At 59.6% G+C, this 16,588-nt stretch overlaps 1 protein-coding gene across 1 annotated transcript; it reads left to right on the top strand.

Moving 5' to 3' along the window:
• Positions 1-3,898: 3,898 nt before the first annotated feature.
• Positions 3,899-7,910, top strand: LOC132334547 (serine/threonine-protein kinase pim-1-like). Its single transcript, XM_059860653.1, has 6 exons — positions 3,899-3,955; positions 4,921-5,022; positions 5,140-5,190; positions 5,395-5,761; positions 6,367-6,529; positions 7,907-7,910. Exons 1-6 carry the CDS (start codon positions 3,899-3,901, stop codon positions 7,908-7,910), a joined length of 744 nt encoding a protein of 247 aa, XP_059716636.1.
• The last annotated feature ends 8,678 nt before the right edge of the window (positions 7,911-16,588 follow it).

Raw genomic sequence — 16,588 nt, 5'->3', positions numbered from 1 at the left:
TGATATAATCAAATATGGAGGTAGAATCCCAATTTCAGCTATGAACCCCTGGAGGAGAAGGAGAGTTCTTTCCCAGAGGAAGGAAAACATGGAGCTCCATGGCTTCAGGGCCAGATGAATAGCAACCCTCAACATGCCAAGGTCAGCCGGACCAGCCAGGCTAAGCCAGCAAGACTTGTTCCATGTTCTTGGACCCTGGGGGCCCTGCAGCAGAACGTTGTTTCCAGAAGGCCCAGCGATACCACAGTGGTCTCCTTGGCTCTGCAGTGTCACACTGGCCCCTTGCTTCCATGGGGACCCATAATGTCACACTGGCCCCTTGCTTCCATGGGGACCCATAGTGTCACACTGGCCCCTTGGTGCCATGGGGACTCAGAGTGCCAGAATGGTCTCATTAGTTCCATGAGTCCCTGCAGTGTCACAAAGAGCTCCTTGGTTCCACAAGGCCCTGCAGAGCCCCTTGATTCAACAAGGCCTCAAAGTGCCAGAATGGTCTCCAGGACTCCATGATGCCCCACAGTGTCACAAGGACACCTTGGCTCCATGAAACCCTGAAATGGGGAAAGGCCCCTTGATTCCATTGGGCTCCTCCCTGTCACACGAGTTCTTAGTTCCACCGCACCCTGTAGTGTCACAATGGTCTCCTTGGTTCCACAGAGTCAGAATCTCTCGGTGGTCTCACGGAGCCCCACTAAGATCCCCTTGATTCCATGAGGCCCCGCCGTGCTACAATGACCCTTAGGTTAAATGGCCCCTTGGTTCCAGTGAGTCCTGAAGTGTCATAATGGTCTCCATGGTTCCATGAGGCCCCAGAATGTCACAATGGACTTTTGGTTCCACAAGCTTTCGTACAGCCAACAGCAGTGTCTTTGGCTCCACAGTGTCACAAGGGACCCTTTGTTCCATGAGGTTCAGTAGAGTGAGATGGACACCTTGATTCCATGAGGTTCTGTAATGTCCCAATGGACTCCTTGGTTCCATGGCCCTGCTGTCCAGAATTGCCCCTTGGTTCCATGAGGTTCTGAACTGTCAGCAGGAATCACCTTGGTTCAGCAGTGTCATAACCGACCCTTGGTTCCATGAGGTGCCAGGCCTCCCACAGCCTCTCAGAGACCCTTCTCCCCCTCACGGCCCCTCACAGCCCCAGGCCTGGGGCTCCTCCCAAAGGAGAAGGGGTCGGGCCCTGCTTGTTCTCCTTTTATTTCAGTCCCTTCACAGCCACGAGTGAAGAAAGGCTGAAATGGAGCCCTTCCCCAGCGTTTCCCTCGGGGTTCATTGCGGGCTGAAGCTCTGTGCTGGCGCTGGCCCGAGCGCCACCATCCCTGCAGCCGCCAGGCCTTTGCTGTCCCCCCGTGTCCGTTCCCTGTCCCCGAGTCCCGCCCGGCTCTGGCAGCAGCAGCAGCCGCAGCGCAGGGGGCGCCGGCCCGGCCCAGCCGGGGCTCCCGGCCAGGAGCAGCAGCAGCGCCGGCCCCTTCCCGCCTGCTCCTGCCTCGGCTCCCGAGGGCTTTTTCCAGCTCAGTTCTGGAGTAGAGCAGAAATCACCCACACCCAGCCCTGACTGCGCAGGGCCCGCCTGTGCTGCCCTGACCCAGCCCTCAGAGAAAGAAAGGATCGGGTTCCAGCGCTGTTTTCAGCACTGCTTTACTCACCCTGAGGTGACAGCAGGAGGCTGCTGCTGCCTTTGCCTTGGCAATTGGAGATCATGGCTGCTCTTGCCGCTTGAAATTTATCTGTAAAACTGCAATCGCCTTTTTTGATCAGTGCTACCCAGAGTGCTTTTTTCGTGATGGTGAATGTGGGAATTCTTAAAATCAGAGGATTTTGGGAAAGCTGAAAAAGGCAGGCTTCAGAGACAGCAGAACTGTGATTAGAGCTGAGCTGTAACCATGAGATAGGGCAGCAGAAAAGTTAAATAAGAAGTGGGAAAGTATGGACAAATAGAACAATAGTTTGTGTATTAACGCTTGGCTAGAAAAACTCCCTAAGCTGCAGAAAAGTATATCTAGCCTGATATTAGGAAGTACTGAGCTTAATAAATGAGCTCTGAGCATTTTGTTTTAAGGCTTAGAAGCAGGTATTGTATTCGAAATAATCAGGTATTGTTTTAACCGAAGGTACGTGTGCTTATAATGGTTGGATAGAACTACTGTCAATATGCTTCTGCTTTGTGTGATTGGTCAAAAAACTTTTAAAGTAAGTTGTAACATTGAGTTCTTTGTCTGCTGCCGAGGAGACAAACTGCCGGCATCTTCCCATTGTCATAACCATGTAATGAGACTGATGCTGGAAAATAAACACCTCAAGACACATTCCTCAGCAGTCCCGTCCTGTTTGTGATTTTGTACATAGACCCCCGGCCGGCAATAGGTGAACTCAGGCTTTTGGTCACAGGCATCATGATTAGCAGATCTTGAAATCCCCTGAAGTCCCTGAGCACTAAGTCAAGGAGAATTAAAGCCACACAGACCACATTTGCAGTGCTCAAACACGGCCCTGTTGCTGCTGCTGCTGAAATAAAATCATCTGATAGAGGCCATCACAGAAATTGCCTCTCAAGTGTCAAATCAAATGAAAAAATCCACCAGGAGAAAGAGAAACCAGAACTTCTCGACTCACTTCATTGTTTCTCCTTCTGAGCAGCAGCAGCAGCAGCAAGTGGAGATGCGCAGAGGTATTTCCAGCTGCTGCTGATCCCAGCTGGAGCCCAGCCTGCTGCCCAGTCCCAGCGGGAAGCTGAGCCCAGCCCGGGGAGCTCCCGCAGTGTCGGGAGCTCAGCGCACGCGGGGCCAGGCCCAGAGCCCCGGGCACGGCCGCCCATTGCGGGGCAGCGGCGCAGACGGAATGTCCTGCGGCCCAAACCTCCTGCTCCTGCCACACAGCGCCAGCGCTCTCCCCCTCCTCCTCCTCTCCCAGCACGGCACAAATTCCAGCCCGGAGGAGGCTTCCCCAGAGAGGGCTCAGGCTCCTGCTTCAGCCTCAGGGTCCCTGCAGAGGAACAGGGCATCTTTCAGGCACTTCCACAAGCTCTGGGTTCCCATTTCATGGGCAATCTGGGATGAAAATGGACTTGTTAGGAAGCACAAAAGCAGAGGGAATTGATCAGAAATTATTAGGAAATAATGACCCTTCTTAGAGACAAAGTTCGCAAAGTCATTCCATGCATTTTTCCTTTTCAAATTCTTCCAGTCATCTCCTGACAGGTCCAGCATGTTCTGGTACTTTTCATGAACTGACTGTACTCTTGATTCATATCAATGCATGAGATGGAGAAGCATCTGAACTGAACACTGAAACAAACTCCCTCTGTCAGCCCATTTCCATCTTCTAGCTCACTTTCCCTATGTCCACAGGTATGTTGGAATGATTATCCCACAGCTCTCCATTTCTGGCTGCAGGCTCTGGAGATTCTTTCTCTGCATTCAGTCAGGTTTGCATTCCCTAACAATTCCTGGTAGCCCATCATGTTTTCTGAGGGTAGAACAGTAACATTGAAAACCTCACCAATGGCACAACTGCCCAGCCCACAAGGAGAACAAAGAACAAGCTGTCAAGTTCTTCAAATATTTGTCCTGCTTTGCTGCAAGAGTCGTGCTGCACGCACGGTGTGGAAAGCCAAGAGGAGCTGCAGTTGGTGGCACATCTTGTGACAGAAGCTGCACCTCGTTCTCCAGGAAAGATTCTTGGAAAGAGCAAAGAGGACTGAGGAGCAGATGATGGGAAAACTGAAAGAGCTTTGAAGAAATTCAAAGAAAACAGAAAGAAACCATCTGAGATGTTTTACTCGATTTATTTTTATGCTCCTCTTTTCCATCTTGCACTACTTCTCCATCCATTAATTCCAAATGGATCTCACTTCTAAGCTCAATGACTTGGCAAGTTGTAGACACTGTCAATTACCATGAGCTACACCCAGTTTGCCTTCCCCTGGATTTCTCTGGAAAGCAATGCTGGAGAGGTAAGTGCAGTGCCTGGGTCACGTACAAATTCAGCATTCAGGGAATGTGCTCCGATAGTGTTTGACCCTCAGCAGGGACAATGCACAGCAGGGACCGAGGGGATTCCTGTGCTGCTGTGCAGGAGTGCAGACTCTGGGTCTTGGCTGAACACGGCCAAGTTCCCGTGTTTGGACAGGCTCAGGGGCTGCCCCCGGGGAGCGCGGGGCTCGGCGCGGGGGCCAGTGGGCAACGGACAAACGGACACGGGGACAAACGGCCTCGGCGCTTCAGTTGCAGCGGCAGCAGCAGCAGCGAAAGCAGCAGCGAAAGCAGCAGCAAAAGCAGCGACTTTGCCGAGCCCCTCTTGCTTGTCCTCTCCCTCTCCCGCAGTCCCGCTTGTCCCGCAGTCCCGCTTGTCTCTCCCTCTCCCGGTCTCCCTTTCCCGAGGTCCCCTCCTCTCCCAGTCTCTCTCCCCTTGCCCGGTCGGGCCATGCCCCCGGCCCGCCCCCGGCCCCGGGCGGGGCTGCCCCGTCCCCGGCCCCGGGCGTCCCGCCGCGGTCTCGCCTCCGGCCGGCTCTGGTCGTACTGGCGGTGGCGCTGCTGGGCGGGCATCAGTGCCTGGGACAGGGGCGGCATCGCCTCCCTTTGGCTCCGCCTGGCCCGAGCCTGGCCCCGGCCCCGGCCCCGGCCCCGGCCCCGGCCCCGGCCCCGGCCCCGGCCCCGGCCCCGGCCCCGGCCCCGGCCCCGGCCCCTCCCGGAGCCCGCGGAGGACACAGGCGGCGCGGCCGCTCCCGCCGCCTCCGCTGCCGCTTGCCCGGCCCGAGCTCCGCCGCTCGGCAGCGCGGCCGCCGGCCCCGAGCCGCCGCTGTCCCGCTGCAGGGAGCGAACGCCTGGGGATGGCCGGCCCGGGGCGCTTGAGGGGCGCTCGGGGGCCGTTGCCGGCCCCGGGCCGAGCGCTGACAGCCGCGTCCCGCCGGCAGGGAAGGCACAGCAGGGCCTGAAGGAGCAGTACCGGCTGGGCTCGCTGCTGGGGCGCGGCGGCTTCGGCAGCGTCTTCGCGGCCACGCGGCTCTCGGACGGTGCCCCGGTGAGCGGCGGGCACAGGAGGAGGAGGAGGAGGAGGGGGCGGAGGAGGAGGAGGGCGGAGGATGGGGCTGAGCAAGGCGGGCGGCGAACTCAGCCCGCTGCTTCCCTTGGCTTGCAGGTGGCCATCAAAAGGGTGCCACGGGAGCGCGTCCGGCACTGGGGCGAGCTGGTGAGTGAGCGGGGCCAGCGGGAGCAGCCGGGCCATGCCGAGCGGGGATGAGCCGAGGCCCGACAGGGTGGAAGCCTCCAGGACGCCTCGAGGGAGAGCGGGCGTGGGGCCAGCGCAGGGCACAGAGCATCCCAGGCTGGCTGAGGGCTTCCTGAGCCCCGGCACGGCATCAGCCCCACTGACGGCATCGTGCTCCTCCCGCAGCCCGACGGCACCAGCGCACCCCTGGAGATCGTGCTGCTGGCCAAGGTGTCCACTGGCTTCCCTGGTGTGGTCCAGCTGCTGGAGTGGCTTGAGCTCCCCAACGATGTCTTGATGGTGCTGGAGCGCCCGGAGCGGTGTCAGGACCTGCAGCATTTCATTCGGGCACGGGGCTTCCTGCCCGAGGAGGTGGCGCGGGAGCTGTTCCGCCAGGTGCTGGAGGCCGTGCGGCACTGCACCAGCTGCGGGGTCCTGCACAGGGACATCAAACCAGAGAACATCCTGGTTGACCTGGCCACCGGGCAGGCCAAATTGATTGACTTTGGCTGTGGCACGTACTTGCAGGACACAGCCTACACTCACTTTGCAGGTGAGCCCACACAGGGTGTGCTCCTGGTCCCAGCATCTCATGGCCCAACATCTCACAGCCCAAGCTGGGTGTGGCAGTGGGGATTCTCCCTTCTGCAGCCCTTCATGGCACTGAGACTTCAGCCAAGTTGCTTTTGAGCAGGGCTGGGTGTGGAGCCAGCTTCCAGCCCTGCAGGCAGCCTTTGCCCACCACTCTGCCCAGGACTGGGGCTAGGGCAGCCAGCCCAACAAAAACACCCGTGGGTGGGGGTAGCCGAGAGGGGGGGTCGGAACCAGGGCCCCAGCCAGTTTGGTGTGCTGGTGAGAAAGGGCTTGGACTGTTCCACTCGCCTGCTTTTTTTTGGGTTCATAATGTTTTTTGGAGCAATGCAGGCAGGGAGGATGCAGGCATGGTTTTTCCCCCAGCACTGAGTGGTTTCTTCCTTGTTATGGTGGGGCCTTGCCAGGGCTTCCACTGCCCTCTTCCAACCCCAAGTCTGTACACAAGTCCCAGGTGCTGGTGAGAGGGCAGTGCGTCACACTCCCTGTGCCACTGGAGCAGGGATGCTGGGGCCAGGCTCTGGGAGCAGCAGCATCCCCCTGATGAACTCCATCTGTATTCCATAGGAACACGGTCATACAGCCCCCCGGAATGGACCCACTTTGGCTGGTACTATGGCAGGCCAGCTACCATCTGGTCCCTGGGCATCCTGCTGCACCAGATGGTCTGTGGGGAGCACCCTTTCAGGAGGGGCCAGAACATCAGCTGGGACCATCAGCTCTCGCTGCCACAAGGGCTCTCTCAAGGTGGATCCTCATCTCTGGGCAGGGGGGAATACCAGTGCTGGGAGACAGCAGCAGGCTCGTGAGCATCCTGCTCTGGCAGCTGCTGAGGAGGTGGCACATGTCCTGCTCTCCTGCTCTCCTCCAAACCAGGGAATGGATGGGAAAGCTTAGGCCCAGCTCTGAGCACATCCAGCATGGCCTGGGCACGGGAATAGTGGGGCAAAGCCAACAGGAGCCTTCTCCAACTGAGCAGCGGTTTGTGGTTTCTCTGCCCAGAGTGCCAAGATCTGATCAGGCAGTGTTTATCCATACTGGACTTGGAAAGGCCCTCATTAGAAGAGCTGCTCTGTCATCCTTGGATGCAGGATATTCATCTGCCCTAGAAGAAGGGAGAGAGCCACAGGCACACTGTGATGCAGGGCCCTGGTAAGTTACAGCTCCACACATGCCTTGGCAGTCAGAAGCAAAGGAAGCCAGACTTTTTTGTCCTGCCCGTGTCACTGCCCAGGGCTCATCAGATGGGAACACACAGCCCTTGTGCTGGAGCTGAGCTGCTCTGCCCAGCACTGGTGGCCACCATCTGAGCTGGTTTTGCTTGTCCTGGTTCCCTGACAGCTGGGGCCTTGGGCAGAACCTGAGAGCCTGGTCTCACCCCAGGGAAGGAGAAGGAGCCCGTGGAGAAGCTGTACCAGGTGGGACTGCTGCTGCTGGAGACATCAAGGATGAAATCAAGGATGGCAACCTCTTCCTGGACCTGGCCACTGGCCAGCTGAAGATGATGGACTTTGATTGTGGCACCTTCTTCAAAGCCAGGCTCCACAGCAAATTTACAGATGAGTCCACACGCAGGGGGATGCTCCCACATGTGGGCATTGCACAGCCTGGCCGGGAACCAAAGGTTCCCCCTTTGCTGGGGCAGATGCAGCTGATCCTTCAGTCGCCTGCCCAGCTGGTTTTGGCAGGGCTGGGGGGATGGGCTGGGCTGGGTACGAAATGGGAGTGGGCTCCTGGCCCTGCCAACAGCCCCCAGCCCCCACCGTGCCCCGGGCTGGGGCAGCCAGCCCGACACCAACAAACCCCATGGTGGGAGCAGAGGTGGGACTCCAGAACCTGTGCTGCGGCTGCTTTGCTGTGCAGGCAAGGAAGGGCTTGGGCTGCTCCACTGCCCTTGTTTGCTTTGGGATCAGCGTTATTGTGGGGGGCAGTGCAGGGGGGAAGGGAGAAAGCCTGGGCTTCCGTTCCCCGTGTGTGGGTTTTTCCTTGCATGCAGGGGTTGGGCCTTCCTCAAGGCCCTGGCAGAGATAAGATTTTTTTACCTTTTTTCTTGTTTCCCCTTTTTGTCTGTAATCTATTTTCAATAATTTGTTGTTTGTTTTTCTAGATGAAGCCTTATAGGTTGGGTCCAGTCTGGATCAGGAAGTGCTTGGGACCAGCTGCAGTGTGGATGGGCCGTGCCCTTGGAGAAGGCTGAGGACATCGTTTGGGACCAGCTTTTCTTCCAGCAGGGGAGGGCGTGAGGTGGGTCCCTGTCTGCCTGGCATGGTGGGATCAGAGCTTCTGGGAGATGGCAGCGAGCACAGGAGCCTCCTGCTCTGGGCAGCTGCTGAGGAGGTGGATGTGCCCTGGCTGGCTGCAGGCTGGGCACACGTCCTGCCCTCCTGCCCTGCTGCCAAAAGCAGCAGTGATGGGCAGCTCTGGGCACCGCTCTGAGCACGGCCAGCATGGCCTGGGCACCGTGGGCGGCTGGGACAAGGGCACAGGAGCCTTCAGCTGACGGGCGGTTTCTGCTTTCTCTCCTTGCAGCCGGGCTCTGCGGGTGCTGAGGCTGCTCTGGGCTCTGCCAGGGCTCTGCTGGAGCTCAGCACCAGGCTGGAATCAGCCAAAGAAGAAATGGTGTGACCTGCAGCACAGACTTGCTTGAGCATTTTGGCAGCACAGCTCAAGTTTGCAGAGTGTACACCTCCATGGGAAAAGATGACACCCCCCAAAAAATAAATTTGTTCAATAACTTCTGAAATGAAATCAATCTGGAATGCCCCAAAATGACATTTCTCAGCTTGCTCAAGCTGTAGCTCAGCCCTTCTCTGAACAGTTCTCTCCCCATCTGCCTCTTACTACTGCTCCCTCTTTTCCCTCGGTGAGTTCCCAGCCCATTGCAGCCTGTATCACACTGTTGCCTTCCTTGGTGCCCCTCACCACGAGGAAGGCTGAGCCCCAGGCTTAGGGATGCATCCTGTCACTGGCTGAGGAGCAGCAATGTCTCAGAGGTCCCATGGGATTTTGGTGTCATTGAGAGCCACTCTCCAGCCCTCAGCTCTGCTCACTGCTGAGCTCCCACTCCCTTTCCCTTGTCTTTCCTGCAGGATGAGCTCTCTGAATCCCCTTGAGCCTCTCCACCCTTCCCAGCCAACACACCCACCTCAGTAAGGCCAAAGCTGAAGCTGCTCTGTCTCCTCTGGTGTACAGGGTGATCTTGACCCCCAATGAGTTGCAGCTGGACCAGTTGCTGAAGATTGGAGGTGGGCCTGATCTTGACAGGCCACACCTGCAACCAACAAGCACTAGTGATATATAAGAGTAAGGGAAGAGGAGTGAGAGGAGTCAGATTACTACTGCAAGGTGCTGGAACAGTCAGTGTGTAGAGGGACTGCCTGTGAGGAACATCAAGAAGGTGTGAAGCTCTGACAATACGAAATCCTTGCTCTATGATGACGCTAGAATTTGTGTTATCTAAGACAACACTCTGGCACACCATCCAGTCCCCTGTGCAGGGAGCCCCAGCCCCAGAGCACAGCACACAACAGTGCAGTCCAGGCTGGAACAGCTGCCCGACAGGCCTGGCTTGGCTCTTTGTGGCAAGGGAATGCTCCCTGTTTCCAGCTGTCCCTGCAGGATGGCCCCAGGGCAGAGCCCAGCTGGGCTCCCACTGCAGCCCCTGGAGCTTGGGGCAGACAGTGCTCCCAGAGCTGAGGTTCCTGGGGAGCACCCGGAGCTGTGCCTTGCACTCTGCTGCCATGTGTCCCAGTGCAGGCTGGCTAGTGCTGTGTGAATGCACCAGCCCCTGGTTTGACTGACAGGGGCCTTGCCCAGTCACATCTCTGCCAAGGCTGCAGCATTTCACTGGGCAGAACCTGACAAGGCATAGAGAGCAGATCAATGAAATTATCCAGACTGGGTTTTTCAAAGGCCCTTTAGAAGGAAGGGCTTGAGAATAAATGCTCTCTGTTTGCCACATGAACATTGGGGAGAGTTAGTGTCTTTGTCTTCAACCCACTCCCCCTCCAGCCAACGTTACAGCCACCCACTCCCTCACACATCCACCTCATGCCTTCCCACTGCTGTGTCCTGTCAGGGCTTCTGCAGCCCCTCGTCCCTTCTTGGCCCAATCCCCTCAGGGTCTCCCCCATCCCAGCCAACCTGCCCGGCAGCAGCGCCGCAGCCCCACAGCAGCTGCAGAGGAGCCCCATCCAGAGGCACCTCGGAGCCCTCAGCAATCCAGCAAGCAGCACACGGGCAGGAGGACACAGATGGCGCTTCCTGCCTGGGACAGGGCTTGTGGCCATCTCCAGGCACTGCTCTCACAGGGATCTCTGCAGCTCCAGCCCCTGCCCACCCGCTCTGTTGGCAGCAAAAAGGCTTCAGCAGAACTACCAAAGGCCAAGGGGCTTCTGGCCATTTTCCCTGCAACACAGCATGCTGGGACAGCTTGCTGAGCCCAAGCACCCTTTTTCCCCTCTTCCCCTATGCCCTGCAGACCCTGGGAAGCAAAAGAAAGCTCCCGGGAGTCTGTGTATTATAACACATTCTATATTCATATACTAAAGAAAAAACAAAAATAAAAGAACAATCATGAAGAAAGAGAATATTCCCGCTGGCTTAGGTGGCCCCAGCAGACAGAGCCTCTGGGCTCAGCTCTCTGCAGATCTCCAGCAGCGCAGCCAGCCGAGCCCCGACAGACGAGGCCGTGTCCTCCATGCCCTGCAGAGCTGATCCTGCAGCCTCTGGAAGACGGAAGATCGCTCACTCTGGAGTGACTGGAGGACATTCAGTGTATGAAGTGCCATGTGTGACGTGGCACTGCTGGTGTCCTCTGTCAGGTGTTCAAGGGCTGAAAGAGAGAGGAACAGAGCCACGGTCAGATCCCAAACCTGAGAGAACCCGAGGAGAGTCCCCTGCCAGGGCCATTCCAGCCGGCTCTAGCCATGGCCAGGAGGGAGCAGGGACCAATGGGACCAGCCCGAAGCTCCTGGCCACGAATCCCCCATGTGGCCCTGAAATCTTTGTGTGCTCTGCCCATGCCGCCTCTCGTCCGCAAAGGGAGCAGTGCCCTCGGCAGCCGGGGCAGGGCTTGCAGCTCCCCCCATCAGCCACTGCTGTCCGCACGCTGCCCTCACTCACCACTGCAGATGAGCCGGAGCTCTTCCTTCTTCCCCCTCAGGTGCCGCCCGGCCATCCCTGGGAACACAGAGCCTGTCACAGCCCCAGCGGCACAGCTCCCTGCCAGCGGCGCTGCTGGCACTGTGGCCACACGGCCTGCTGGCCCGGCAGGGCTCAGCCCGGCCCCTGCTGCACGCGGCCGCCCCAGGGCACGGCTGCGAGAGGGCGGCAGCAGTGCCGGGGCCAGGCGGGGCTCGATGGTGCCGGGCCCGGGTGGCGCTGCCGTGGCAGCAGGTGGGGCTGGGGCCGAGCTGTGGCAGGGCCGGGAGGGAGCCCGGGCTTGTGGCTCACCAATGAACCTGATGGCCACCACTTGCAGGGACTCCTGTGGGCTCTGCAGGTAGGGCAGGGCCCGGCGCAGGTGCTCGGCTGCTCTGCTCCCGTGGTCTGCCAGCTGGAGAGAGCGGCAGGAGGGAAGGGTTGGCGCGAGCTCAGCCCCTTGGCCGGGCGCTGCCTGCACCCAGCCCCAGCCTCCCCTGCCTGCACAGCCCTGAGGCGCGGCCAGCAGCTGCTGGTGCCGGGCTCTGGAGGGGCAGAGGGCCGGCTGCTGCCCGGGGAGCCGCGGTGCCGGCCCGCCCCACAGCTCCACTGGGCCAGGGCTCCATCGGAGCCTGGCTCAGGCCCACAGGAGCCTGGAGAAGAGCCTGCACGGCCTCTGGGTGCAGCAGCGGGCAGGGGCACAGCTGCCAGCCCCGCACTCCGAGCACCGCCCCCGGGGGCCTTCTCCAGGCTGAGGCTGGGGCTTGCAGGCCGTCCTTACCAGGCACTTGGTGAACTTCCACGGCTTCTGGTTCTTCACCAGTCTTTCAAGATCCCTCCTCTTCAGGAACTTGACCACACAAAGCAGCGTTTCCTGAGAAGCCTGGAGAGCAGCAGAGATGCAGAGATGGCCCCACAGCCCAGGGCGCAGGACTCACGTCCCTGTGCCAAGGCCTGGAGGAGGCTGCAGCCCGGCAGGCGCCAGGGCAGGAGGCAGCCGAGCCCCCTGCCAGGGGGACAGCAGCAGCCCACGAGTCCTCACCTGTGCCACACGCCGATTCTCATCATGGCAGTGGAAGAAGAGTGGCAGCAGGCTCTGGCGCAGGGGTGTCTTCAGGGCCTTTTTTTTCTTTTCCAGTGGAAGAGTCACCAAGGTTCTGAAGAGCAGTATGGAGAGCAGCTGCACCTGGCTATTATTCTGTATTGAAGGAAGAAAAGAAGACCTTAGCATTGGTTGCATGGGGCTCAGCTTGGCCCAGGCCTGCAAATCCACAAGGCACAGTGCCAGGGAAGCACCCAGTGGCCGTGGCTGGGGGCAGCGAGCCTTACGTGGTCAAAGAGTGGCAGGAGTGCCTCAAGCAGCTGCAGTGTGATGGGGCTGGGCATCAGCATGTCATTGTCCAAGATGATAAAGCTGAGAAGCATGACTGTCATGCTAACTATCTCTCCATCTGCGTCCCACAGGAGCTCCAAAAGACTTTCAGTCAGGCTCCACATTTTTTCGGTCTGTGCGGAACACAAGTTTGTGAAACGCCATCCTGCTGCTGCAGGGCCCAGAGGCCATAGGCCTGTCCTGAAGCACTCGGGCAGCTGAACTGGGAGGCAGGAGAGCTGGGAGCAACTGCCCCAGCACCCAAAGCTCAGCCAAGCCCAAGGGACTGCATTCCCCAGCTCAGCCTCAGCTGCTGCCCCCTTCTCACCATTGAGGGCTCCTCAATGAGCTCCAGAAGGGCCCTGAGCGCCAGGCGACGCCTCTCCCTGCACTCGCTCTGCAGCTGCCTTGACAAGATTTCCAGGACTCTGTTAGCACCGCGTTCACTCAGGTCCAGGAACTCGAGGACCTGAAAGGCACAGGGCAGTCACAGGGGACCCGGCCGGCAGGAGCCCAGAACCGCACAGGGCTGGGCCCAGGCAGCAGCACAGGGTGCGGGCACCGTCCCAGGCAGCTGTGGCTCCGAGAGGGCAGAGAGCTGGGAGGCAGCTGAGCGAGGCAGTGCTGGCCATCAGGCTCACCTCCACAAGGAATGCCAGGGCGGGCAGATCCCAGCGTGGCTCCCGTGTGCTGAGCAGCCGGAGCAGGTAGCGAGCGATCCGGGAACACAAGGGGATGGAGACACAGCACATCTCCCTATCAGGAAAAAAAGGAACCAAGACTGTGAGCCAGGGGGACAAATGTTTCCCAGGACTGACTCACAGAGGTCTGGTCTTTCCCCAGCATCCTGCAAGTGCACCTGGGATATTTCGGAGGTGGCTCCTTTTGTCCACCCTCCTCTCCCAGCCTTTTCCAGTCTGCTTGGCCGTCCCTCAGTGACAAGGCCCTCTGGGCTACAACCAGGGGGACTGTGTTGGAAACCCAGGGAACAGAGCACAAATGTCAGAGGCAGTGGGGAGAAGGAGGTCTCACCTGGCCAGCAGACCCACGGCATAGTGGTGGGTGTCAGCACACAGCAGCGTGTCCCAGCCACCCCTGCGTTCCATTGCCACCACCACATCCTCCTGCTGCATTTGGCAGAGCAGGGACTTCAGAGTCTGCACTGCAAACCTGCGTGCAGAGCAAAGCCCACGTCACGCTGGGAGCACTGGCTCCTGCCCAGGGTCGTGGCAGGGACAGGAGGACTGGGATGAGCAACTGCTGGGGCTGGTGGCAAGGCCATGTTGCTCCTGGCATCCTTTCCAGAAGGTATCGACCTCCTCTGGCACATCCAGAGTGCTGAAGAACACTTGGAAGAGCAGATGCACAAGGAGGCGGGGGAAATACACCGTCACCATATGTGGGACACAGGGCACCTGGAGGATCTTCCACATCACCACAGCTGCCTGCAAAGGACAAAGCCCCCCAAGACAGCCCTCAGTGCTGAGGTGTCCATGTGGCAGGGCCTGAGCAGGGGAGGGAGAGGCCAGGAGAGAGGCAGGGGGAGCACGGGGCCTGGTGCCCCTGAAGCTGCTCCTGGGCCAGGTTTCAGCCCAGTCCCTGAGGCAGGGAGATGCAGTGGGGCAAGGAAGATGGAGAGCTGCTGGAGAGGCGGCCGTGGGGCCAGCAAAGGCCAGTTGCAGAAACTCACAGCCAGGGCAAAGACACCCGTTTTGTCCCCATCCGAGGTGCATGTGCTGTGCTCTGGCCAGCTCCCCAGCACATCCAGGAGTATCAGCAGCACCGGCTCCGCAGTCCTGGGCGAGCACATGATGTTCTTCCACATGGTCAAAGCAGCTCTGTGGGGTTAGAGCTCTGTCTCAGGGGTCTCTCAGACACAGCATCAGGGCCTGGGCAGCAGTGGGGATCTGAGCTGGCTTCCAGCTCTGCCTCTGCCCACTGGCCCTCACCAGCAGCACCCAGGCAGCCCAGCCCTATGGGGACAGTCCCCTGAGGGGTGGCAAGGGAGCGTGGCAGCAGGCTCGGGGGCTGACGTGCAAGGGCTGGCAAAGAGAGCAGCCAGAGGGCCCTGGAACTCTCTGTTGGTCAGACACCTGCAACAGGCTGTACAGGCTGATGGGCTGGGGAGCCGTGAGCCCTCTGGGCAGGTGGGCCCCATACCTGTCACAGGATGGGGACACACGCAGGAGCGTCATGACTACGTCAGCGGGCTGTGCTTCAGTGAGATCCAGCAGGGTCCTGTTCAGCCTGTGCTCAGCAAACTGATTGGCCAGGAGCCACTGGTGGATGTACCTGACCAGGGCGGGCACCTGGAAAGGGCACAGGGTGACTTGGAAAGCTGCCAGAGGGAGGAATGTCCCCAGCTTCCCCAGAGAAGTGCTGCCCTTCCCAACACACTGCCATGTGGCCTCAAAGGTTTCCAGTGACCAGAAGGCGTGGCTTGGGAGGCCAAGCAATTCCTGGGAGGATCAAACCCTGGCTACAGGCTGCTTACTTGCTTTGGACTGGAAAAGCCCTCCTCTACGAGCATATCCAGCAGGGCAGCACTGGTCTTGGTTTGGAAGATGTGCGAATATGCTCTGAGCCCAGTGCCCATGGGGCTGGTCTCTTCTTCCCGAATTCTCTTCAGGAATTTGCAAACCAGCTGTAGGAGAAGGGCAGGAAGCCAGGGATTTTGCACGGAATGCTCCAAGCACTGTGACAGCAGGCCCAGCCCAGGTGGGGATGGCTGCAGGTACCTGTGCTGTTCTGTGGAAGAGGCCACGGGCGGGGTCCTGCTCTTGTGTGCGCTCCAGGGCTGCACCTGGCAAAGAGGGAGCACAGCCAGAGCTGAGGGGCTGCGGGAGAGGCAGGAGAACACAGCCCTGCCCTGTGCTTCCCAGGCAGGGACAGCCCTGGGATGCCCCAGGGGATGGAGCACAGCCCTGCGGGGTGTCTGCCTGGCCCCTATTCCTTCATGTCCATGGGCATGGCCCAGGGGATGGGATGGGATGGGATGGGATGGGATGGGATGGGATGGGATGGGATGGCGCAGCGCCCAGCTGGCTGCAGGCACCAACTCTGTGGCCCAGCTCTACCACTCACCACCACTCAACGGCTCCAGCTCTTCAGTCTCCTGTGCGGGGGCAGGTCCAGGACCTTCTTCCTCTTCTTCCCCCCAGGCCAGCTTGGGCCCTCTTGTGGCTCTCTGCTCCATGTCTTGCAGGAGAGATGGCTTGGAAAAGCTCTTAGTCAGCAAGTCCTACAGTCGTGCCTGGAAGGCACCTTCGAGAGAGAAGCCTCGGGAAGGCTACAGGACAGCAAGTCCTGCACTCTGGTCTCGAGGGCTCCTGCCACAAGGACAGGAGACTCCTGTCAAGGATTGTGGTGTGGCCTCAAGGGCACTGGCAGCAGGGATTGGAGATGCCTCTGGGGCACCAAGTCCCACGCTCTGCCCTCAAGGGCACCTGCAGAAGAGGAGCCTCGGGAAGGCCACAGGTCAGCAAGTCCTGTGGTCTGGCCTCGAGGTCAGCTGCAGGAACAATGCCTTGGAAAGGCTCTGGGTCAGACACGATCGAAGGCGCTGTGCGGGGGCTCCTCACGGCACTGCTCTGTGCTGTCCTGTCCCGTTGCCTGCTCCGAGCACTGTGGCCTGCTCTTGTCACCACCAGCTCCTATGTCACCATGTGTCACAAAGGGCCCTTGGACACCCGTTCTGTGCCATGGTTACCATGCTGCACCGTGTCACAAAGGGCCCCTGCACACACTGCCCCCTGCCATGGGGCTGCCCCCAGCTGAACCAAAGTGGCCCAGGCTGGAAGGAATCTCTCACCCCAAGTGTTTAAGGCAGCCCGACAGGGTCTTTAGGAACAGCTCAGACCATCAGCAAACGCTGCCCTGCTCTCTGGGCTCAGGGCAGCAGAAGGAGACCCCAGGGGTGCCGAGGCAGCCGCTCTGGGAAGGGCACGGGGCCTTCCACAGAAGCTGGCACGGCCTCCTTGGGACATGTCCCAGCGGGTGGCCATCCTAAACCTGTGGGTGTGACACGGACAGGGAACGTGTGGGCCAGGGCACGAATGCTGCTCTGACCCCTGGGCCTGGGGAGCACTGACATCAGCAGGTGTGGCAGAGTCCCTGCCCAAGCAGACCTGCCACCCCCCGAGCCCTGGCAGCGCTGGTGCCCATCTCCTGTCCCTGAGACCTGTGCCCCCGGGGGGCTTCTGTGCCAGAGGGAGCCAAAGCCCACCTGCATTGGGGGCTGTGCTCCTTCCTGCAGGGGCTGTTGGCAGGAGCACC

The sequence above is a fragment of the Haemorhous mexicanus genome, chromosome 16 (genome assembly GCF_027477595.1).
Source record: "Haemorhous mexicanus isolate bHaeMex1 chromosome 16, bHaeMex1.pri, whole genome shotgun sequence".
Classification (NCBI taxonomy): Eukaryota; Metazoa; Chordata; class Aves; order Passeriformes; family Fringillidae; genus Haemorhous; species Haemorhous mexicanus.
Note: the sequence above shows the minus strand (reverse complement) of the source record. Positions and strands in the feature narration are given on the sequence as shown.

Bases quoted from the DNA above. Each gene is read 5' to 3' on its own strand.
- LOC132334547 (XM_059860653.1), top strand. From the start codon at position 3,899: ATGAGCTACACCCAGTTTGCCTTCCCCTGGATTTCTCTGGAAAGCAAT. The intron at 3,956-4,920 runs GTAAGTGCAGTG...CCGGCAGGGAAG, and splicing joins TGGAAAGCAATGCTGGAGAG to GCACAGCAGGGCCTGAAGGA. The intron at 5,762-6,366 runs GTGAGCCCACAC...TGTATTCCATAG, and splicing joins AGCCTACACTCACTTTGCAG to GAACACGGTCATACAGCCCC.